Genomic DNA, 25,637 nt, shown 5'->3' with positions numbered 1-25,637 from the left:
GTCCTAAGCTCTAATGAAGTATTCTGTGAGGTAATTATTTGATTGCTAGTCTGTGTGTGTGTTGTATGCTAGTTAGACACCTGGCCAAACAAGCCCTTATCAGTGAGAGTAATGTTTGACTCTTCTTATACAGTTGCATAGATATCAGTGGAATTACTTTAATCAGGAATAGATTGCAACACTGACTCCTCAATTCTTTAAAAACTTTGGGGTCCATGGGAATGAATCATTCTTTCTAAATGAGAAATGATGATCCTAATGTTTGTGTTGATCATGCTGATGCTCATGATTCATGTTCATCTTGTTTAGCAAGTGCCCTGAAATTAGATATTAGAGAGGTCACCAATATGTGTCAAAGACAATCTGTGCCTTCTTGTGCTGAATCTGATACTGGAATTTGTAGGTTATCAGGACTGCCTCTTTTTTTTTTTTCCCCAAAAAGGTGTATTTTTCTAGCATCTGTTTCATAGTGGAAGGCTCCCCCATTTTCATGAAGATGAAGGGAAAATCAACAGACAGAGAGCACGCTTTTTTCTTCTTAATGCATGTGCATGTTGTCAAGGGTTCCTTCTTTGTAGATTCTTTCAAGGGTCAAAGGGTTCCTTCTTTGTAGATTCTTTTCAAATTGTTCAGTGTCAGATATGTAGGGGTGCACCAGTAGAGATTTTGGGGGCTGATACCGATAGCTGATTTTAAGGAGGCAATTCGGCTAATACTGGTCTGATTTCCAATACAGCTGTGTGCAGCTGGTAAGTCTATTGTGATGGAGGGGGGAGGGAAGGGGTATAGTGGGGAGCACATCAATAGGGAGGGAGTGGGGCTGGGGCTGGGGCAGGTGCTGCCCAACTGGAGCGGAGCAGGGTGCAGGACTGTGGCTTGTCTGGGGGGGCAATGGGGAGGGAGGAGTGGCTCCTGCCACTGCGTGCACCCTGGAAGGGCGTGGGGGGGTGTTGTGTGTGTCCCCGGATCTGTGTGGGGCAGGGCAGAATGCTGCTGTCACCTGGGGCTAGTGGTCATGCCGGGCTGTTCCCAGCTGGTGCTGGGCTGCATTGCACTCAGGACAGGCAGCAGCAACGCTGGGAGTGGGCTATGGGGGGGTGGCTTCAGCCATCCCAGATTTCACCTTAGCCCACCCATAATGCCCCTCCCAGTGCCGCCACTGCCCACCCCAAGTGCAGTGTGGCCCAGCCTTGCCCCGCCAGGAAGAGTCTAGCGCAACTCTGGCCCCAGCCTGCAGCTGCAGCCCACCCCGCCAGGGCCCTGCACAGATCCAGACAAGTCACAACTTTGTCCTGTGCCTCACCCTGGTTGGGGAGCGCCTGCCCAGCCCCTGCCCCACTCCCTCTCTCTGTGAGGGGGCATTGATCTGCCCCCCCACACCCCTTTCCTCCCCTTCCACCACAACAGACTTACCAGCTGTGTGCAGCTCTGAAAGCTGCTGAGCTGTGCTTCTCTCTGCCTGTGTGTTGTTCTGCAGCTGCATGCATGCATGAGCATTTATCAATCAAATTATCAGCCACTTCAGGCCAACTTCTAATATAGTCAATTTTCTTTTTATCAAGGCCGGTCCAATATTGGACCAATGTATGGTGCACCTTTACAGATATGTACTTGCATTATGTCACAGTTGAAAATCTTACAAATTAGAATATCAGAGGTTACTATAATCAGAAGATCGTTGATGAGGAGGACTTTTTAATGTCATAATATATCATTGAGAAAATGGTGTTTAAATTCATTTTAATAACTTACTGACATTTATTGTCTTTTCCCCCTTTTTCTTTTAATTTTGTTGAGATGTCACTTATTTAAACAATATAATTTGAATTCAGTATTCCCTACAGTAAACTGTATTAAAGTTAGAAATTAAAAAACAAACACATTTTTATTTAAGAATAGCTTGGCATGTATAACTGCCCACGGACAACAGAAAATTGATGCACTTAGTAGTTTCCTGCCACTTGCAACTTACTAACAGATATTTTACTTAGTTTCATTTCTAGGGAGGGAGATACAATGACAGAGCTGTGCAATATGTGTTTGTTTTAAAAGCTGACACATACCAACTGGTGAGCTTCCCCACCCTGCAGAGAGGTACCACTGCCCTCACCCCAGCCAGGTGAGCTTCTCTGCCCTGTGCCGGCCCTGCTCTTGAGAGGCAGTGGCACTCTGTTCCTGCCTACGCAGCGTTTCCATCTCCCTGCTTCGTGTCCAGCCATGTGCCACCCCCCACCCCACTCAGCATCCTGCTGCCAGGGGTACTAGCCTAAAAAAGATTGAAACCCCCTGCTCTAGAACAATCAACAAAGGTCTTAATGCATTGATAAGAAAAAGGAACTAAAGCCCTGGAATTGAAGCAGCGCTGGCAGGATGCGGAGCTGCTCTGGACCCGTGTTGGGATCTTGAGGTGGTGACAGCATGGTCCAGAGCCAGGGCAGAACCGTAGCCTGATGAGCTTCCAGAAGAAACGAGAGTGTCTTCAAATTCTGAGACATCTTCTGACACTTGGGCATACTCCAGAACTAAGAATACCATATGTATTAGAACACATGCTAGTGGCAGCTGGGTCCGACTGCCTGCCTGTCTGTCTCTGACCCGAACTGGGTCACTCTGGCCTGCAGCTTAAAAAGGTTGCCATCTGCTATCATAGATCTGTTCATCATTGAGAGAGCACGACACATATCAGAACCTCCAGCTCGTGATCCTTTTGGAGTAGGATCTCCCTGCTTATGGGATGCCTTTGTGCTGCAATGGCCTCCATGTCGTCCTGTGTTTTCCTGATTTCCCTGTTCCCCACAGTGATATCCAGTTAGATGGGATGACCATGTTGACCCTGGTTGCTCCAGGCTGATCCTAAAACAGGTCTGGCTAAAACAGTTCTGGCTGCTTGACTATTTGCATATGTTCATTTTGGCCACCTTCTGTTTACTTCCTCATCTCCCTGAACATAACTCAAAACTTTGGTTAGATCTTGCACCTGACAGCTTGAATGTTGCTGGCTGAACAGTAATGGTAAGGTATATTCTCAGTTGGGTCAAGAAGTTGCCACTCAGACTACAAAGTCATTTGCTGGGAAGACCCGCACCTCCAAACAAAACTCATTCTCTATATGGATAGCCAAGAGTAACCTGGAAGTGGTAGAGGTCCCAGTGCCAAAGAACCTTCATTACATTCTGTGTGTGAAATATGCTAGAATGGCATTTAGTCGACCTTGAGCAATATTGGCATGTCCTATCCTGATTTGATTGTACATGCTCTGGTATCAGGGCTCCTCAGTGATCTCCTGTATGTTTGACTGTCTGTTAGAAACTCAGCTTGTGCCTTTGATCCTAGCATTTTTTCTCTTGATACTTCTGGAGCTTTCAGATTGTTCGGTATATCACCTTATGCTCAAGACAAATCATTTTGGTGGCTATTGCCTCAAATCAGGGTTAGTAAGTTCCAAGATCATGTGGCCCCACCTTGCAATCCTTTCATGCAGTGTGGTCTCAGAATCACTTTGTACCTAAATCCATCTCTGTGGTGATCTCAGGTTTTTGCAGAAAGCATAAGATTAACCTGTCAATATTCTTTCTGAAAACACACATGATACAAGGACAGAAGAAGCTACTTACACTGGATATTTCAAGAGCCTTACTGTTATTATCTTGTTAGGACTAAGCCCTTTAGATTATTTCCTACCCTCTGTGGCCATATCTTCTAGTGCCTTACAGAAAAAGTAGGTCATGCCTTTGGTTTCCATGTGCATTCAAAAGAGGTGGCAGTAGGGCACACACTCAGAACATCATGATATGCCTGCTTTAGAAATGTGCTGGTAATTGAGATGCTCTAGGTTTGACAAGAGCGACCTGCTGACCTTTGTTAAACATTATACCTTTGACATGGCAGCAAGGTCAGATATGAAGTCCAGAACAGCATCATTGCATCATTTGACTAATACAGCTATATTCCTTATTCCCAATATCCTTGGAGGACATTACTTTCCAGTCATATATAGTGGGATGTGCCACACTGGCACATACTTGAAGAATGAACAGTTAACCTACAGCGGTGATTCTCAGCTAGGGTGCTGTGGCACCTTAGAGTGCCATGAAACCCTTTCAATGGTGCCTTAAGACGCTACTCAGTATTAGCACTCTTAGGTCTGCAAGCACCTACACATGATTTACGAGATAAAGCCAGAGATTTCAAGTAGGGATCCCAAGTGTCAAAGAAATTCTGACCTGGTCTTTATGATTTCTTTACAACAGAAGAATTTCTGTAACTTTTTTCTATAATCAGAAAAAAAAGTGAATGCTAAAAAAGCTGGCATTTTCTGCAGGGTGCCTGGAGTCTAGTGAGGGCTCTGTGAATCAAACAGAGGGTGCCTTGAGTCTGAAAAGGTTGACAACCACTAGCCTCCAATAATAGTGCTTCTTTGAGCTGTTAGTCCATTTAGATCCTATAATGTGCCTTCTGTCACTGCTTTTGGAGTCATCAGCAAGGATTCTGCTTTCTCTGTTAAAAACCTGCAAATTCTATGATAAAATATTGCAAATTCTCTGATTAAAAAACCCAGAATCCATGAATAAAATAAAACACCACTATGTATATAGGTATCAATTGAACACAATGTTTTATTGATATATTTACTATTTTAAAGCAATTTGGAAGCCTGCCAGTGCCTAAATCACTACAATAAAATAAATTCTAAGTACCTGTACATTCTGGTATTTGATTTTGGGTTTTTATCATACAAAATCAGAGCTCCCCCTGATCCATTCACTCACCAGGATGCAGGTCCAGGCCCTTCACTTCCCCACCCCAGCCCTGCTGGAGAGGGCACCCAACTGCCGGGGCTATGGGGCCAGAGACCTGGGTCTGCAGCCTTCTGCCCCCCCAGCAGCACCCAAGCCCCAGCTGCCACCCACAGGAGGTGGCAGGTGCTGCGGCAGAGTGGAACACAGAGCCCATGGCCCCAACCCAGCAGGTGGCACAGTCAGAGCAGAGTCTGGTTGGGGCAGGCTACCTGCTGCTTGACCCCCACCCCAAGGGCCTCCATGGCACAGCAGGGCCAAGTGGGGAAGCTCCCTGCTGCTGCAAGCTCCACACCACCCTTGCAAAATGCCCTCTGCCTTCCCTGCAGCAGCAGGGGGCACAACTTCACACTGCCACCCCCGCTGCTGCTGGGCGGGCAGCGGGCACTTTACCAGGGCAGTGCAGGGCAGTGTCAACAAGCCTTTTCACCCTGCTCTGCCCCTCTCTGCCCTGCCGTGTTGGGTCCTGCCTGCTGGGCTGTGGAGGATCTGGAGGGAAGGCAGAGGGCTGGGAGCCCAAGCCCATTTGGACAGCCTGCCTTCACCTTGTGTACAGATCTAGGGAGCATGTGCGCTCAGCAGCAGGAAGCCAAAGCCCACCTCCTTCCCTACCCTACCCTACCCCGGATGACCTGCCCGCAGCCCCATCCCGCTCCCTGCTTGGGCCCTGCAGTCACATATGGCCCAGGGCCCCAAACCCCACACACCACCCACCTGGGCAGCAGCCCCAGCCCCAGCCCTACCCAACCGTTTGGATTTCCCCTCCACCCCCTTCTAGCTAGTCAATCTATACGACAGCATTGTGTGAACAGAAGGTTTGAGCTCCGTGCTGTTTGCTCAGTAGTAATTACACACCCCAGCTTTCATTATAATCAAGCAACTTGATGGAAATGTAGTGGAACTGAAGTCAGTGGACTGCATCTAAGTAATTGGAAGTCCAACTGCATGCATAGGTCAACATGGGAGCAGAATAAAGGTTGTAATTATGGGAAGCATTCCCCTGCTGCTCTTCAGAAGTACCTTGTATTAGCAGACATGCATCTCTTGCATGAAATCTGATATCACTTCTCCCTCATTTTTTCTCTCAGCATCACAAAACAGAGAGCCACTTAATTTACGTATAAATCTGGGTTTAAAGTTGAAGACTTACTCCCACTGTTAGGATTCATAGTTATACCAGTTTCTCCTTTGTTTCTGCTTAACTTCTAGTATCACTGAATGCTTTCAAAGTCAGCTACTTTTCCTTTGTAAAACAAATGCATTTTGAAACAGCATGGCATCCCTCCTCTCCCATATGTTGTACTGAACATATGGTTGTTTTTTATTACACAGCCTCTTGCATTCTAATAATACGATTTTAAAAATAATTTAACAAGTTTGTCACCTAATTTTTAGAAGACCAATGTTTCTTCTTTGTCATGTGTATATATAGGGTAAAAGGCATCTCTATGCAGGCTCAAATTCTGGTGTGGTTCAGTCTCCTGTTGCCTTTTGTGACAAGTACACCACTTGTGTTGACTGCGTTTTAGCAAGAGATCCTTACTGTGCTTGGAAACCACATGAAGCCTCCTGCACTGATATTCTTAAAGAAAGTGAAAGGTAATGGTACCTCTTGATTATTCTGTTGCAAACAATGAAAAATGTTCCACGTGTGTTCTGTAAATGTCTTCTAGCAAGATCATGCTAATATTTGTTGTATTTTAATTATTTATTTATTAACTTCAATTTTGAAAAATCCAGTTGGCATTAATGAACAGTGGAACAACAGATAAGGCAATCTTTTGTTTATTTTACCATTCTATTCACAAGCATATACCTTCATAAAAATACACCAATTTTTGTAGCAGTCTCCTGGAAGGAACTGTAAATGTCTGCCTACATTTAGAAAAAATGATCCTTCATTTAATATGTGTATGTCAGGGGTAGATTATTACAATTTCAAATGCTTTGATTATTTTTTATAGGGATTGGATTCAGAATATAGGTGGAGATGCCTCATTTTGTTCTGGTAAGTCTTGGTTTTTATAAAAGTAATTTAAAAATACCCATGTAATGCACTTAAAAGGGAGTGGAGTTCAACTTATTTTGCATTTTTACCTACCATTGTGTTTATACTTATTGTATAAAATTATGCTTTATATATTGTATTTGCAAATCTGTGTAGTGTACATCTCATCTTGGAATGTCTGTATTTGTATATATACATGTCATAACATTACACGCAATACAGTACACTCAGATGAATCCAGGCCACTTCAGCAGTAGCTTACGAAGTAGACTAATGCTTACCCTAAATAATTATATTAAAGAGCCCTCCATTAAATTCTAGGTAATTGCTTGATCACTTGGGAATTCTAATGGCAGCATTAATAAGAGTCAGAAGATTGTTCTTGCAGCAGAGGAAATGAATGTCAAAGAAGCTGATTTATGAATGGGAGAAAAGTTCTGAATACCATTTGAAATAAGACCTAGAGTAATTGAAATGATGCTTCAGTATGTTCACAGCTCAAATAATCATGTTTTTTTGGTTTATGTTTATTGCTGCTGTCATCAGGTCAAGGAAGCTTTGAGGAAAAGTAGACTTTTAGGAGACTTGCATTGTAGATTCCAAAGGGTTTATTTTTACTTTGTATTGTTATTAATATATATATAGTATGAACCACTGTGAAAGTGTCTCTTGATAATTTTACTGTGTTGTATGTTCTGTACGTACATATGTATTAGAAAAGAGTTACAACTGAGAAGTAGTATTTGGATAATGTTAGTTGTATTTGGATTTATTTTTAGATGTTTATAGTATGTACATACTCACAATGTACTACTGACACCTGGGAAGTCAAACTCATGTGGTCCCACAGGCCAGATGGGTGGCACAGGGACAGTCTGGGCCCACTGATCCCTTTCCCCTTCTCCTTCCCCTTCCCCTCCCCCTTCAATTGGCATACCTGATCCAGTGGCTGCTCCAGCCAGTCTGAACTCTGCACTGCTCATGGTGGCTGCCCCAGCTGGACTGCTCCACACATGGTGCCCAACCTGGCAATTCTGGAGACCCATGTCTGAAAGCACTGTCTGTAGCACAGGTCCCAGACTGGCTGGAGCAGGTGCTATGTCCAGCAGGCATCCCAGAGTGGGTGTTATGTATGATAAAGTCTGACAGGGCATGCACTGTGTGTGGTGCGGCTGCCACTCTGGCTGGAATGCACTGCACGTGGTGCCAATTCCAGCTACTTCAGGATCCTTGCCACATGCAGTGTGGGCCCCAGACTGGCTGGAGCGGTTGCTGGATTAGGTATGAAGAAGGAGAGGGACAGAGACAAGAAACAGGAGGGGGCCTGTGGTCCCAGATTGGCCCATGGACCACCCCCATGCCACAGGCGTGCTTCATGCCCCTGTGCGTCTGATCACATCCAGGGACAGCCCTGGGGGCCAGATGACAGGGCTCTGCAAGCTGTGTGTTTGACACTTTGACTTACACCTAAGAATTACCCTACTGCAGTAGACCTGTGGTCCATTTAGTTCAGTTTCCGGTCTCTGACTTTGGCTAGCACCAAATGTTTCGGAGGAGGATGCAGAGAAACCCCTCAATAGGCAGATGTTGGATTAATCAGTCCCTGTGGAGGTTTTTGCCTAATATTTGCAAGGTGGAGCTTGTTTCAAAACTTAGTCTCAGATTTTATATCCAGTAGTCCCTTAGTTTCTCAGGCGTAGCTATTCGGTGCTGACTTTGCATGTTGTCTTCTCCGTAGTTGTTGAGGAGGTAGCTTTAGTAGCATACACTTTATATTTCCAGTGTGACTAGAGGAATCACGAAACAATAGAGATTAGTGCAAACAGAAATTATTGCTGATACTTTGCACATTTATTTTGATGTTCCAGATAAAGTAAGAGAGAATTTTCTGCAGCATACATTCAAGCATGGGAGCACAGCAGAACTCAAATGTTCTCAAAAGTCCAACCTGGCACAGGTAGTTTGGAAGTTCAAGGATGACGTACTAAGAGTGGAGAGTCCTAAGTATCGTCTACTGGAGAAGGCACTGCTCATCTTCAATTTGTCAGAAGGAGACAGTGGTGTTTATCAGTGTTTGTCAGAAGAAAAAGTGAAGAATAAGAAGTTTTCTCAAGTGGTGGCTAAACATATTTTGGAACTGAAAAAAATCCAGCATACCACAGTGGGCCCAACCCACCCAGCAACACAGACAGAAGGTAATAACAATGTGCCAAAAGTGTCACCTGTACCAACAGAAGGGTCTACTTCTCAAACTTCAACCACTCAGATTGTACCACTAACAACAACAAGGACAATAACAAAGCCAGTTGTTCCCATTCTTACAAGTGCATCTTCCAACACTGGGATCTTCAATCCAGTTCCTGATGCAATCCCAGAAAAGACAATGTTCTTAAAGTCAAATGATAATTTCCTTTTAATGTTCCTATTTCTGTTTTTTTTTATTCTCTTCCTATGTCTGTTCACCTACAACTGTTACAAAGGGTATTTACCAGGCCAGTGTTTAAAATTCCGGTCTGCTATGTTATTTGGTAAGAAAAAATCGAAGGCAGATTTCTCTGATTGTGAGCAAAGTGCAAAAGAAACTCTAGTGGAGCAAGCCAGCATCAGCATTCAAAATGGGGAGCAGCCAAAGCCTGCACATGATACTGGCTACGAGACTGAACAAGACACTGGAAATGGCCAGCTTCGGCATCATGATGAATCGCAGGCTCTCAAAGAAGTCAAGGGCAAACCTTTTGATGTTAAGTGTGAACTAAAATATGCTGACTCAGATGCAGAGGGTGACTGAAGGAGACGTTCCTCCACTTTAATTGTGACAGTAACTGTGGTTCTTACAGCTAATTGTTTGAGTGCGGATAGTATGGATGTGACAGCTGAGCCATAGAAGGTTATGTGCGCTTAACCTATACAGCAAGCCAATCTCTCAAACTTTGCTAGAGTAGAAACATGGTTTTTATCTGCAAATCATAGTATTCATAGTGGTTCTTTTATTCTTTTTTACAAAATGGCCAGTTTCAGATCACCATTTGTTTATTCCCAAGATTTTTCGGAATACTCTTAAAGTTTGCAGGTAGAGTAACTGATTTTATTTAATCCCCATTTTCCATAAAATAACAATGACTCGAATGCAGTTGGCTTCAAAAAGTACCTCCAATCTGCACATGTTTTAGCTGCCATTAAAAAAAAAAATCTAATTTAATTTTAATTCCAAATTGGAAATGAAGTTTAGTTTATCAGATTGGTAAATTATAGTCTTTTGTCCAGATTGGGACATTTTTGTTTGCTTCTAGTTATTCTTAATATATGCTTTTAATTGCGTTCGTTGGCACACTGGGTAGCTTTACTTAGTCAAAATTTAATTTACAAAAATTACCTTTGTATACCTTTTAGATTTTAATGTATGCTGGGATGGATCTGGCTTGTCTCGCGTAAGATTCTCAGGGATAATCTTTCCTTCAGTGCTTTTTTTGTTGTTGCTGTTCTTTTTTTTTCATTCTAGAAATATAGGTACAACAGGAATTTGGATTCGTTGGGGGGAGGGAGTGTCATAGCTATAGGGAAGCTTTTTTGTTCTTAAACAAGCTTGGACAGTCACGTTTTGTTTCCATACAAAACTGGATGTCATGTGGTGAAAAAAGCAAAATGGTACAGGCAAGCAGCTGTCACTGAGCTATGACCCAGAGTGTTTTGCACTGTGGAATGGATTGAGAATTTGAGAAGAACTCTCTATAAACATTGGATGGGGTGAGCTTGCTGGAATTGCCTGTTGCAAACACAGCTGGACAAGAAAACATGGCAAGTAACTCAAGTTCCTTTTTGTAACAAAATTTCTGCTCCTTCACCATTTCTGGATAACTTCCACCAATCTCTTATGCAACTGGAGACTGAAACTGGATTTGCTCATCAATTACCTGGACTGTCACGTGAATCATGCCTGCACGTGCATTCTTATTCTAAGCCTGAGTCACAGAAGCACTGTTTGTCTGTAAAAGTTTCTTTTTGTGCAGTACAGTTCTAAAGCATTGTTCCTCTCACTGTGTCTTTCTGTAAATATTGTTAGAAGTAGAGAGAATATTCCTAGTGAATAGCAGTATGCCTGGGCTGCTTTTTTTTTTTATTTTTTTTTATGTTGACCTTCATTCAAACGTAGTATTATTAGACCGTCTTAGTGTAAACAGTTTATATTTTATAAGATTCAGTTTGGTTTTATTTTTCTATTTTTAATTGTGTACAAAAGAAATGTGATGGAATAAATATTAAAATAAATTGTATTATCCTTGTTTCCATGACCCTTGACACCTTGGTGCCATTTTGCACGTTCTAAGGCCTAACTTTCCTTGTGGTTTTCTGTAAGTGGGACGATGAAACCTTCTGTAATCATTTTCCACCAGGTTTTCTCTTCAGGTTTAAATCCTGGGGGTAGGGAGGAGAGTGAATGAAGCTGTTTTTCGGGAAGCTAGTGACATCTTCTTTTATTGCCCTTCTAAAATTCATTTATCCTTTTTTTGCATTATTTCTTCAGTGTGTGATGTATTTCTTACAACTTTTGTCCTTAGTGCCCTCTTTTTTTCTTTTCTGTCCTCTTCTGTCACACAGCCTCATCTCCTATACCTTTCCCTCCTACTGGTACCTCCTTTTTGTCCTGTGTGGGAAGTGATTCACCTCCTTCACCCACCAATAACCAGCCTGATGTTTGGTCTAGCACAGAGCTTGTAATGGTCATGTTATTGCCACCCTTCCTCAGTGACCAGGCACAGCATGTTAGTGTCCGTGGAAACTTTCACCTCTTCTGTCAAGCCACAGGTAAGCAGGAGGACCCTACGTAAATCAGCACCTTCCTCATTGCATATTTATGTCTGTTCCTACATTCTGATTTAACACATGTGATATAAAAAGCTGGCTTCAGGAGAGTTAGTCTAAGGACCTGTCCTGAAACCAGTGGAATAAGTCTCGGTCAGCACCTTTTCAAGATTAGACCCTAATACTGTACTGAAAACTCTACGTCCGGTTTAGCAAAGTTCATAAGTCCATGACGCACATTAAGTATGTGACTAGTCAGTTGACTTTAATAGACTTACTTACATAACTAATTTGCTGAGTCGCAAGTGTGTGTAAATTCACACATTTAAACAGTTTCAGCAGTATGTTTTGTGTGATTTGCATTTACTTTCATATCTTACCTTGCCCAGATATGTTTAGGTTTGTTTATATTAGGTGCTAAAATCCTCATGGTTTTGATAGCTTTCTTTGCACTATGTATACATCAGTGGAAGCATATAATGGTATGAAGCCTAAGCGGCTTCTGTGTATTTTTTTTTCCAGAAATTAATAGGTTTTCATTAAGTGAGCGTATGGTATAGTAGCTGACTATTTTGAATGAAAAATATTTTACTTCAGGACAGTGGAGTGTAAGATTAAGTTCAATGAATAGAAATATGTTATTTTAAACAATTTTATTACTTGTTTAGGAGATTAGGTTTGGACATGTTTTGTACACATTTTTTTCATGTTCATATTCTTTATTCACAGAAAACCATTAGACTGAATTTGACCAAAATATTTTTTACAAAATGGAAAGCCATGTTTTCGTGAATTCCGCTGTGGCGGAAACAGTTTTTATAATATACATTCCCTTCAGTGTTTGCTGTCCAAAGATTGTACCGAGTTGAGAATGTCATTAACTAATATTTAGTTTGTTGCCTAAGATGAGAAATACCAAACGATTAATAGCAGAAATAGGAAGAAGAAAATGCATGATCAGTAATCTTAAATTGATGTTGGTATGTATAAACATTGGCTCTAACTTGTTTTCATGTGTTTGCTCTTTTTAAATAGTTTTGTAAATTTAAAAGGAGTTGCTTTCCCCTGTGGCAGCAGGTAGAGACAAAGAATGTAATCAATCTTATTTTTAAAAGACTGGGTAGTGTCACCAGTTCTTATATTTGAAATCTTACAAATCAAAATAGCAATACAGGGAAGCCAAACACATTTTTATTCAGAAAATAAACTTGGTGTTGTAACTTAAACAAAATACATTACTTTCCTTTTAAAAGCACTGAACTATTATCTTATGTGGAGGATGAGTTGTTTCATTTTCTTCTGAAAATTAGGTCCTGCTGGCAGCTGCAGGACTCTTGCTCCCTGAATGGAAATTGTGAATTTCTGAAATTTCTGGAATTGACTGAAACAGTGCTAAACCACCAAATTGATGCTACCATGTGGAGGCTTCTAAAAATTGTGGGAATGTTCTTTGCTGCTAAGCAGCAGCAGTTACCTACCTAAGCAACTCTCTAGCCAGAGTTGTTCAAACATCTGCAGAAAATATTAATGATACTTTAGACTGAGGTGCTCAACTCCTGGCCTGTGGCCCAGAACTGGCCACCGGCACCATGTCACCTGGCCCACAATGGGGAGCCCCACAGACCCTAACCCTGTACGCCAGATCAGGTGTGCAGGGTGCAGAGGGTCCACAGCCCACAAGGATGGGGCAAGACCCTGGAGTCTGATCCTGGTGTACAGGGTTGGGTAGGACCAGTGTGGGGCCCTGAAGTCGGATCCTGGCACGTGGGACTGGGCAAGGACAGTGTAGGGTGACATACAGGTGCAAGGGGGCAGCATAAGACCTGATCAGGCCTGAGGACCCATCCTATGCCATTTCTTTGGCTCTCAGGGCCAAAACCTTGAGCACCTCTGTCTTAGAGAGAAGAAACTTAACTAAAGTTTCCTCTAGCACTACATACAATGTAAAATGCGTTTGGTAGGGAAGAATAATGTGACACATGGATGGAGAAGGAAATGTTAGATTCAAGCTTCTACAAAGGGCACCATGTATAATGCAGTCACATAACTGTGCTGTAGAATTTGAGCTCTAATTTAAGAAGTCTGGCTTGTATGAGAAACAAAAACTGTTGAATATGAATCAATGGTAGTATTTTCTGTAACCTAGTTGTGTTCCCCTCCTCATCCCCACCCCTCTAATGTTAGTCCCTCGCTCGGGCGATTTGTATTTTCCTACTGGCTTTGTCATCTTTTTGGATTCACAATCCTAAACATCTACTAATAAAATTAAATTTGCTTTGAGCAAACTTGAACAATAGTTAAAGGTATCAGTATCTTCCATCCTAGATGTTGGTAACACTAAAGTGTAAGGCTATATCTTGAATTGTTAACTGATCACTTAACAGCAAAATTAAGCTAAAGTAGGGGCTGGGGGACACTGGATATCAAATTTAGCTGCAGGGGGACTTCACAACCTCCTATCCCAGAATTAGCACCTCTGTCCTTGAAAGGCAATCAGATTTTACTTACCAACACCATGCACTAATAATTGTCTATTGTCTCCCTTAGTATGTTGTTGAGCATAAGGGAATTGGCTTCCTCCATAGGCCAGGTACCCTAATTGGATCCTCTTTCCCATGATGCCTGATGGCACGGTCTGTCTTCTTGAACCTCTGTGGTGCAATAGAGGATTCGTGTGACTATGGCACAAATGTCTGGCCAAGGAGCCCAACCCAAAAAGGAGAATGGAGGATAGAGGAACCCAATTACACAGCAGCTGAGAAGGATTAGTTGGGAGGAAGTAGGAGCAATTGAATTCAAGAATGTCAAATGAAGCATGTCCAAATCAGAACTATTTGGAGTTTTCAATTCTGCTGAAAAGCTCAGTAATTGAACTTTTCAAGAGACCTTTTGGAAAATTAGTTTTCCCGTAAGATGGAAATTGCAGTTTTTAGCCAGCTGTAGTTCTTCAAGTTTTATTCTAAGGATTATTCTGCAATAAAGATCTCCCTTTGGATCATGGCCAGTCATCACCCTTCGTTAAGCACTTTTCATTGACTACTGGTCCACAAAGTAAAACAGTCATTAATAGTGATTTACAGATTGGATTTTGAGGACAGTGCAGTAGACTGCTGGGCAACAGATGGCTTGTGAACAACCCTTCCAAGATCAAACCAGTAGAGGTGAAAAGCCTCATTTCTCCCAAAGTCACCTGGTTCTGTGGAAAAATATTGTAACAGTTCCTAAGCAGTTTAATTGGTTTTTTTGGACAGTAAATTAATGTTGATCTTAAAATGATATGATTTTAATTTTGACTTCACCCTTGATTCTAATCTCCGTAGTCATTTTTGATCCATGCTTGATTTTATTTTTATGCTCATCTGGGGATGGCAAATTTGTAACTTGCTAACCAGTTTTGTAGACTCCTTTATTGTTAGTTTGTGCCCAGACCTTTAGGATCTAATCTGTTGCTGGCTGAACTGAACAATTTAGTATGTGCATCTGTGGCTGTGGTAATCAGATAGGTTTATTTTATGAAGGCATCTTTGTGCTCTACATACAGATCTCTATTTCTCCTCTCCTTTTCACCCTGCTTTCCTCTCCCCTGTACCTCGATGCTTTTTTAATACTAAAAGCTGCTAGACTACTTCTACAAAAGTCCTGCCCCTAATATATGTTAACAGACAAGGATTTAAAAGCTGCCTTTCAAATAGTTTGCATCAAAATCCTGTAGTCATATGAACAAAAGCAAAGAAATCTAAGCTTAGCTTATTTCATGTCATGTTCTTTAATAGACCAAGGCTGTCACGGGCTTATCAAAATGTTAGATCAGCACTTCCCTTGCCCAGAGATTAGGCACTCTGCTTTGGCCCCTTACACTTCATCATGTATGCAGAACAACTGTTGAACGTCAGTATTCCCACCCCTGTTCTGAGAAGATACCTACTCAATTAATGAGGTCTTCAGGCAGACTGCAAACCTTTCTGTAGGGTCTGTGAAGCGAATGTGCTGTTTCTAAATCCTTGGTGATGGTGGTAGATCTGAGCAAGCAGGAAACACTTTCCAGGTTAGTGTTTTATCTTTAAATGCATCAGTGTACAGCAGCTGTCAGTCTGAGGACAATACATGATGGAACACTAAAAGTAAGTGGTGTGCCAGAGCACATTCATTTTAAGTGAATGTTTTCTTTAGGACCTTAACCCGCTGTTTAAATCTTCTTGCTAGACCTAGAGCACATTGGATTAAAGTTAAAACCCTGGACGGGGGTAGTGGAAATGGGTAAGAATCACTAGGGTTACACGATTCCTCCTTCAGGATATTAACACATCATATGTTCTGCTGAAATAGCAACAGTTTCTTTATGCTATAGTATTGTGCAGTTGGCTAGACTTACTGAGGTTTTCCCTCCCACTGAATAATTTGGTACAGAGGTAGTGCGCAGCAATCCTGCTTAGCCATGTTTAAATCCCAAACAAGCGGAGTGGAACAAGGCTAATATTTTTTGCCCCATAACTTTTTCATATTACCTCTTAGATATTAATAGGGTATTTTATACCCTGATTTTTGTCAAAGCACCAGTAAATTTTATATCTGAATGTTACACTTATTTGCTGGTAAGAGCTTAGATGATTTAGTTGGTATATCAGGCCAAATATCACAATCTTTTATTGTAACTTAAGGACATGAAGATGATCAATTAAGTTTCAAAGAGCTGGAGTACATTTTAAAAAAATTTTAGATGGTCTCTATCTAATACACTATGAATACAACTTTTGCCCTCTTTATGATGAATTCTTCTCTTAGGTTCTGCCTTTAGAGTGGCTTGCCTCCTGAGGCTCAGATCAATACACAGCTGCTGATATGTACCTTCTAACTTGAATAGAAAATGGCCAGGTGAATACTTGTACAAAATTTACTGTTTTGCTGTTTAGTGTATTACATGTTTTTAGCCTTTGGATCAAGTGCGGTACGGACTTTGTCTCAGCTATTCATATTGGTGTAATTGCTGAAATAGAAGTGTTCCTGTTGCCAAGTTAGCATGTACACACAGTTTAATATCAGTGATTTGTTCTCTTACAAATTGGGGAGTGTGGGATGTTTTGAGCTGGCAAACCAGTGTGGGACAACAGAAGTGGTCTGCAGACTCTTCCTCTAGCTTTATATTCTGCCAAACTATAACGTGAGACTGGCAATAGCAGATTTTGTTTGTGGAGTCTATGTTCCTAGTAAACTTGGAGTAAACCCCATGATTTGTAGGTGCTCTTCCAGTGAACTCTCAAATGAGAAGGGGATTTTTAGTTTTCTCACTGTTAGTGAGTTATTAATCTTAATGGATTTCATAACTTAGTGTATCTCTTGTAATACAACTAAAGTTCTCAACCCCCTGCCTGCTGTACTCTTCAGTCTCTGTAATATCTTGGCTCAGACGAAGTTAAAATTTATTGGCATTGCTAGAATTTTGATTTCACAGCACTGGATGGTAAAATGCAGTAGAGCTAGGTGATGCATCTGGATGTGTGTTAGAGCAACAGAGCTTTACGTGATGACCTTACTGGGAGTAAGGACCACAGGCACTCCCAATTTTCATGTTTTTTGTTTTCCGTCTGATGATGAAACACCAGTGTTTAGCTTTGGACTGTGCATTGTTATGATCCAGTTGTTTGCCCCTTGCTACTATCCGTGTTTTTCATGGGAAATCCCTGTCTCTCTGACTGCTAATTGATGTTTACTATTCAGGGTATAATTAGGCCCTGTTAACTTTTACTATCCCAGGTGAAATCACATATCATGTCCCTCTTGGGAAAGATAAAAACTGGCATGTCCACCTTTTTCCAGTCTTCTTCATGCCATAAATCCCCTTTGGCAGGAGATCAAGCCAAGGTGATAGGAGACATGTTGTTGTTCCCTTTAGGGCACAACAGTTTAGCATTTGCTGCACGTTCTTTTCTCCTTCAATTGCTTCTGGACAGTGATTATTTACAAGCTGCCCCTAAAATACTATGGAACTGAATGTTTAACTTGCCTCGAAACTTAAGAAGTTAGCATGGGAGACTAGATACGAGATGTGAGATGTAACCAAACTGTTAAGGTGAATTTAAATCAATAAGCCCACAAACTGGGAACGACCTCATCCTACTAACTCTTAACTCCTAGCTTTAGATTTCTAACATTGATGTTTAATTATTTTGCAGACTTTAGCTGGGTGCCTTTTTACAAGACCTTTTTTTTAGACCCACTTAGCTGTTACTTAAACACTTACTGTTGGCACATTTGAAGCAATGGATCATTCATATATTGGCTGTTTCACCTTATAGACAGGTCGGCTGTCCCTGTGTGCTTATTTCATTTTTACCATTTAGATAGATGCCTTTTTTTATTCCCTGTGCGTGTCCTGTGCAGTGGTTACTGTATATTTTTCTTTTTGCACATTTAGTCTTTCACAGACAATGTTTCATGTGCAGCTCATTGCCTTTGATAAGGCTGCAACATCTTTTTTCAGTGTTGCAATTCTGTAAATTCAGCGGCAGGTCAACAAAGAATTCAAGTTCTGTGCAAGCAGTGCCACATGTTCTTCAGATATGACATGGCTGCTGCTTGAAATGAACTGTACGTAGACAGAAAGGTAGTCCTCTTCCCCAGAGTTTGGAGAGGAACATTTCCCTCCTGTTTTCTCACTGATTTTTAGCTGCTCTTCAGACTATGGTCAGCCATGTTCAAGAGCTTAGACCCTGTTACAAACATCTCCATCATGCTTGCCCAAAATAAGAGTATCATACCATACTAAGTTGGCTGCAAACCCGTTCTCTCTGCTGACTGGGTTTCCTTTTTGTACTATAAAGAATATAAAGATGAGTTGTTAGAACCTTCATAACTTCAAGATGTTTCCTTTTTTCCCCTCTTTCACTATCAGTTCCTTACCTCTTACTCATTGTTCTCATGTTTGCTGAGTTGCAAACTCTTACTTCTGCCTTTGCCAGTTTATCCGGAGTGACTGATGCTTACTGATCACCTGGCTTTTAGGCACAGCCAGCCAACTGAGCTTTCATTTTCCCAACATTCAGATCCTAGCTCCCTCTGAAACTTGCTGTCCCTTAACAGCCATAAAAGCCCCAACATTTTACCCTGCTCACTTTGACCTGTGACTCCCAGTCATCTTCTCTGTGCCCAGGTTGAAACCTAATTCCTGTTCTGAGTGAAGGGGTTTCTCAGTGGTTCTGAAGTTCAGAAATTTCTTTGTAAGACAGTATATTTATTCAAACCAGAGCTGCAGGTGAGTCTCTGGGCATTACTCAATTTTGAGATTAAGAGATGTGACTTCTTGTACAAATTTTTTTAAACAAATTCTGCTGATGCAATCTCCTGTTGTCTTTCTGTATACGCTCTGTTACAGAACAGCAATTTCCATAACTACATATCTGTCATGAATAGGGCAGCTTCTCTCAGCGGTTGGGATAATTACTGAAAGGGCCTGTCAGGACAAAGACCTCTTCCTGTTACCCTACTCTAACACCTGAGATGCCAGAGATTTTTTTTGGGTTTTTTTATGAAGCTAGTACAAAAGCCCTTGTCCGAGAGGTTTCTCTAATTCCTTTGCAGGCGGAGAAACGACTAACCAGTAAAATGCATTGGATTTCAGTTTCTGGAGATTAGCTTAGGTACAACTCTTAAATTCTACTCTTTGTTTTTACCTGATTATTAGTCACATTCTCCTTCTCTTGCAACTTAATTTCCACCCTTGATAAATCTTATTTGCGTGTTCTTCAGGGAAACCTAAGATAAGCTTCATCATTTTAATTCCAGGACTAGCACAGTGGTGTTACACTGAGTAAGTAGAATGGGTGGTGAGGCAGTTTTGTGTGGTCTCAATTTCTGCATCTTTATGTGGTTTATTAAATGTTGCACACTCCTGTTCACTTTTCTGCCAGGGAAGCCAGGGTTTTCTAGCATTTATCCCGTTCCCCACGAACAGAATGCTAAATTCTTTTGTCCTAGTTCTGGTGCCAGAGAAACCTCTACTAAGGACCTCTGTTGCATCCATCATCTCTTGCTTCTAAATTAATATCTTGGAGCTTTTATCAGAAGCACTCAGGATTACACACACGTGCACAATCTTTTAACTCCAAAAATATTTTTGCCAAGTGAAGCAGCACGCACCGTTCAAAATCTGCTTCCAGTGTGGCCATAACTCCTGCAGCTGTATACTTCACTCGCAGTACAGCCTGATCGCACTCTTGTCTTCCTTATTTATTGCAGATTTTTATGCCTTTTATGTAAAGTTAAATTAAGCCAAAATTGCACTGACTTCAGTAACACACTTGCAACTTGATTGACGTGTTAGAGGTGTTATAGGATTTGTTGTTCCCACTGGAGTTAAGGGGAGCTTTGAGTACTTTTGAAAATCAAAATCCAGACACTGAAAAAATCTTGGCTATTATGTTTGTGAATTATGTTAGAGTGGAAGTCATGGAAAGTATTAAATTTTTGCACAGGCAGGTAGCACAAAATTTTCGTTAACTTATGTCAGGGGCTGGCAACCTTTTTGTCAAAACAGGCCACTGCTTACAAGCCAGCCCCTGCTCCAGGTCCCCTCTCCTCCCTGCAGAGTGATCATCAGAGTTGGTTAAGAGAATAGATAGGAAAAAATGCAGGCACTGGGACTCCAGATACTGCTCTGCAAATGGAGAGAACACACTGGACACGATTGGCAGTAGGACCCTGAGAGCACCTCCTCTTCTGCCAATGAAGAAGCATGCTGCCAATTGTCTGAGGTGCTGTGGGACAGATCTAATCTCTTCACATGCTAGATCTAGCCTACAGGCTGTAGGTTCCTTACCCCTATGTGATTCGTTACTGCCCTGAAGGGCCTTTCTCTACAGCAGTGGTTCTCAACCTTTTTAGTCTCAATGCACACCATGGAAATAGGTTTGCCAACTCTGTTTGAATCTGTTCCAGGAGGTTTCTGAAATGCCAATGTGCCCATGACAACACGAACATGTCCGTGTGCTTGGGTATATCAGTTACGGATTACAGTGCGTAGACTTTACGTCAGCAAGGCAAATGCAGATTACTTTTACATTGGAGTTGGATGTTAGGTTCAAATTCAAATGTTGGGTTCAACATTTAATATTAATTTTAATAAATGCCCTATCATTTATCTCGAGTGACTCTCAGCAGTCTCCTGGAGATTTATATGCAACTCCTGGAGACTTGTTTCTTGAATATAGAAAGATATCAAAGCAATTCTTCTGTTGCAGAGAACTCAGACCGCAATAGGGCCAAATATTTTCAACACTGTGGATTCCTACTTGAAATTTCTGGGTTTATCTTGTGCAGGTGTTTGCACACCTAAAAGTGCTCATTTTGTGCACCATGCTTAAAAGGATCTTGCTACACCCTGTTTGAGAATCATTGCTTTAGGGGAAAAGGGTAGTTCAGTCTGTGCCTGGACTACAGACATGGGTACCAGGTGGGATAACGAGTTTTTTATGTGAACATAGGATGGACAGTAAGTTCTCTGTTTTCAAATACTGTAAATCTTCAAATAGTTATTCAGGTAATAAGTTGAGTCACCAGTGACTGATAGCCATTGAGTTTTAAACAGTCAGGTCAATCCTTGGAGAAATCTGTTCTCCAACCGTGTCAGTATCTATCTGTACAATAAAACCAACAGCTGCAGAAAGGATTTTGATGTATATTAGAACCTTATTATATGTAAGTATATGCATGTATTTAATTCCCTGCCTATTTTTTGCATTTTATAACCTTCTTTTTTGATCTTGCAAGCATTCAAAAAGAGGATGACTGTAAGTATTTTTTTAAATGGTTTAAGATTAAATATTTAGAGTCTTGGCATCCACAGAGTCTGTATTATATCATTTCTAATCTAATTCATAAATACTGAAGACACGTAGAATTTTTCCAGTGGTGGCATCTGTTGTCCAAATATCGTACAGTTTCTTTTCAACAACAACTTCCAACAATATGGTGTAGTGGCATCATTTAGTTTAAGGAGGAGTATATACTTCTTTGTGTTAGTTTATAGCAGATAGACGCTGGTAAAATAAGGTTTTTGTTTGTTTCTTCAAGAAATCCATTGAATTTAGATCTTAATGAACAGTGTGCCCTACAGGATTGTGACAGCTAAATTGTGCATTATATATGAATCAAGGTATGTGTAAATGAAATTATTTATGATATTAAGCCGTTTCACAGCAAGTGTTTTTTATCCTGTTATACTGCCCTGGGAAATGAAGTAAACAAAAGTGATCAAAGTGGAGAAAGTGATTTAGACAGAAGTAGTGAAGAATAAGCACTGAACTGCAGTGAAACATGAAGAAAGAATATCAGAGGCTCTCCCCCACCCCCCAAAGAAATCCAAAGAAACAGTTGTGCTCACATCTAGATTTTGCTGTTGCAAAAGTTAGAGATGTAATACTTTCTGTGCAGAGGGGGGAAACCTCCCAACTCAGTTGGTTGTGTATATAATGGACATGTGGGAAAAAAAGCAAAATGACTTGGTTATAACTTGGTCAGTGATTCCCCAGGGTGCTGACCCAGGACCACATTGCTTGTGATACAGCCACAACAAGGAAACCAAGTTTTCCTTAAGAAAGAAATTTAAAATGTCTGAGTTAAACTCTTGAAGGACTTTAGGACCATTCAACAAGTCTCAGTGTTCTTTGGCAACCCTTCTGGCTTTTAATGTAAATGTGCAATAATAGCAGGAAATCATGCAGACTTGCATTTCTAATTGCCTGGGAATAATCTTGGGGAAATGGCTTTTGGGACTGAACACTGCTGCCTCCATAATACAGTCTATTTCACTGGTATAGGAAACAAGGACACTCCAGATAAACTTAGTAATTGAGCCATTTGTTATTTAAGAATTACTCTCAACTCCTTATAGTCCTCGTCATAGATTCTGAGCATGTCAGTCTTAATTTTTTTTCACAACACTCCAGCAGCTGTTTTTAATCTCACCCTTGTAAAAAATCCTTCTTTGTGCCTTGAAATCTTTTCCCTGGCACCAACTCCTGCCTTGTTTGTAATTAATTGTGAACATAGGATTAAATAATTATGTATGATGGTAGAATTTTGTTTCTCAATTTCCAGGGGAATATTGACTTTGGATACTGAGGAACTCCTAGTTAAATCTAGCCTAAACCATTTGATTCTGGTTTTTGCTAAGAGAGTAGCCAGCAATATTGTTTACACAATGTTAAGGAACATTGGGTGCTTGCACCAACAACACATGTTCTGTATCTTAAAAATACTTAAAAGCCTTTTTAGAATCAAAGCCCAAATTGTATTTGAAGATATGCTTTCCTAAAGTATTGGTATCCTTGTACCGTGGTGGCCTCTGGTACCAGTAATAAGAATTGAGAGCAAATTTTATTTTAACAAGCCTGCATTCAAGTTTTTTCATGGTCAGTACTCCTGGACTTCCTTTAAATATCTGTCACTACATAGATGCAGGATGAATTTTCATCTGGCTGTAGTTTTTGCTTCCTTGATACCAACGTGGCCATCTTTTATGGAAGTACTTCAATAATATTAGTTGACCTACAGAAACAGGGTAGCTAAAACACCCCAAAATGGCTTGCAACTGGTTCAGGAAATTTTGTTCTTCTGTTATCCTTGTTGGCTGTGGCTGATGGCAGTAGTTGGCTGCTTTCAGTTCATTATAGATTTCCCTAAGTAATTCTTTTTTCTCCCTCTGCTTGTCAGATTTTCTTAGAGGCATTGTCAGTACTTTTAAATGCATCTTGCCAACCTTTTTTCTCTTCCTTTCAGAATTATCCTACCGAGTTTTAATTAGATCAAAATCTCCATCATTCATCTCCACTATTACTACTGCTTTATTTCTTTGCATTTGTGTAAAGGTATTTTAATACAAACTTCATTTCTGTTTTACTACAGTTTTTTGCCTCTTCAAGTCCAAAATCTTCCTGTTTGTGAAAATAGTTCTAGGATCCCTGATTTTTTTCATGTCAGTTAAAGCCTACCTGACACAATCTGCCTATTTTTAGTTTAGTTCAGTATCTGCCTGCTTATGTAAATATTAACTCTTCCAAACCAATTCAAAACAAGTCATGTCAATTTTCAGTAACTCCTGAGAATGTAAGTTGGTCTCTAGTTTTTTCATCAAATAATCATTTTATATGTAGTGTACACTGAAAGGTTAGAGAGAGCTTCAGACCCTCTCTTTTTTAATCTGGGCCACAGAGGTCTTAAACTTCTTAACTGTGGCTACCAACCAGAATTTCTTCCTTTTTTCTTGGTGGCAATCTTTTGGCAACTTGGGCTGCTGTCAGTCTTTTGGTTTGTTCACTTTTTGCTCCATGCAGGCGAAATGAACATTGATGATTAGATTAAAATGTTTGATACCCATTTGGCTTTCGCTCTTAGTATTAATTCAAAGATGCTGGATTTTCACTTACTTACTTTTTGATCTACTCTGTGATTGGTCAACATTGTACCAGTTCCAGATAGGATTACCTAGGGTTCATTACAGACCAGGTTATAATCCCATTTTTACTTCATCCCACTTGTGAGAAAGAAATGTCTAGATTCTGCCATTCTCACTTCCAAACTCTTTCATAACTTCTTCTAGTTACCGAGTCCTAGGGCTTCTGAGTCTCATTATCAACACTGGCTCATTTTCCCCAGCTTCTGACCACTCTCAGAAGCCAAGGGCACATCTACATGTCTTCATATGGTGATGTTGCTACGGTGCCATGCTTTAGTATTTCCTTTTGGTACTTCCAAAAGGAAGTACTAAAGCATGGCACAGTCTGGGTGGTTACTGCACTGTGCCCGCAGCACATGGTTAAATTTTGCCACTACGTCACTGTAGCAGCACATTATACTTGAGCGCACTGCTACAGTGACGTGTCTGGCAATCACGTGTAGACACGTGTGATCATTATGTTGCCATAGGGCAATATGTAGATGTGCCCACAAAGAACTAGGCTTGGAAGAGAACTCCAGGGATTACCTTATCCAACTCGCTGCCTGAGGTAGGATCACCCCTATCCAAACAATCTTGTACAAATCCATTGTTGAACCTATTAGCAAAACTACACAGTCAAACCTGACACAAGGCTAGACATAACACCCCCTAATCTGTCACAGGTAAAGTAGGGGGACCACAGCAGCCAACATCCTGCTGCTGCTGCTGCAAACACTGTTAAAAACCACTCTAGAGATCCTGAGAAGAGGATAAGATTCCTTTTGGACCCCAAATATAGTGATTGGCTTTACCCTTAGCAGAGGGGCAAGACCCATTAGCCAGGAACCTCCAGGTTTAAGGCCCAGCAGGAGCTTTGGCACACCCCGGTCAAAAACCCCAGCCTTGGCTGCAGCCAACACTCAATGTTTCAGCACTCAGCTCAAGAACTATAGCAACACACAAAACCCTAGCACAACTAGTTTCAGCCATTAATGTTCCTAAATCTATAATCAATTCCCTGCATGTAATCTCATGAATAAATGTTGGTTTTCATATTACTGTTTCATTCTCCATTGAATGTGGTCATCAGTGTTAGTCAGAAATGTTCATTCTTGTAATTTGGTGATTGACGTTTTCACAGGTCCAAGTGATGCACATTTTGTTTGGAAGAAGAATGGACAGAATATGGAAGCGTGTGTCAATAAACAATCACATGCACTGCCTGATGGTAGAGTGCATATTCTCAGTTGGGTAAAAGATGCTGTAGAAGAAAATACAGAATACCACTGTTCAGTCATCTCCAAAGCTGGAAGCAAAACATCAAAAGTGCTCATCACAGTGGAAAATAAAGGCAGGTGGTTGCAAACTGAATGCACTGTCAGCCTGGCCATGGTCTTGGGATGAGCAAAACAATTAGCTCATCTGTAAAAACATTTATACAACTGAAAGTCAAGTCCTCTAGTTTCTAGAGGAAATTAGCTGTATTGAGTGCCCACTTCAGATGCATCCTATGGAAAGAATCCAGTATTCAGATCCTCGTAAACATTATTTTAAAAAGCAGATTTGTTCCCACAAAGGTTGCATTTTTATAGTAGCGTAAGTG

At 41.0% G+C, this 25,637-nt stretch overlaps 1 protein-coding gene across 3 annotated transcripts in view; it reads left to right on the top strand.

Annotated features, from left to right (window-relative positions):
- Positions 1 to 25,637, top strand: part of SEMA4D (semaphorin 4D) — a 123,030-nt gene that overhangs the window by 94,547 nt on the left and 2,846 nt on the right. For 2 of the 3 annotated variants that reach the window (XM_019554779.1, XM_019554778.1), the window contains exons 14-16: positions 6,229 to 6,395; positions 6,761 to 6,804; positions 8,673 to 11,093. In XM_019554779.1, the coding sequence (XP_019410324.1) occupies positions 6,229 to 6,395; positions 6,761 to 6,804; positions 8,673 to 9,592 (1,131 nt within the window). In that variant the 3' untranslated portion in view covers positions 9,593 to 11,093. Of the gene's footprint in view, positions 1 to 6,228; positions 6,396 to 6,760; positions 6,805 to 8,672; positions 11,094 to 11,400; positions 11,608 to 25,175; positions 25,386 to 25,637 lie in introns of those variants that run through there. The other variant, XM_019554780.1, reaches the window with a different exon arrangement.

Source organism: Crocodylus porosus, unplaced genomic scaffold (genome assembly GCF_001723895.1).
Source record: "Crocodylus porosus isolate Cpor-Errol unplaced genomic scaffold, CroPor_comp1, whole genome shotgun sequence".
NCBI classification, from domain to species: domain Eukaryota; kingdom Metazoa; phylum Chordata; order Crocodylia; family Crocodylidae; genus Crocodylus; species Crocodylus porosus.
The sequence above is the reverse complement of the archived record's forward strand: the minus strand, read 5'-3'. Positions and strand labels throughout refer to the sequence as shown.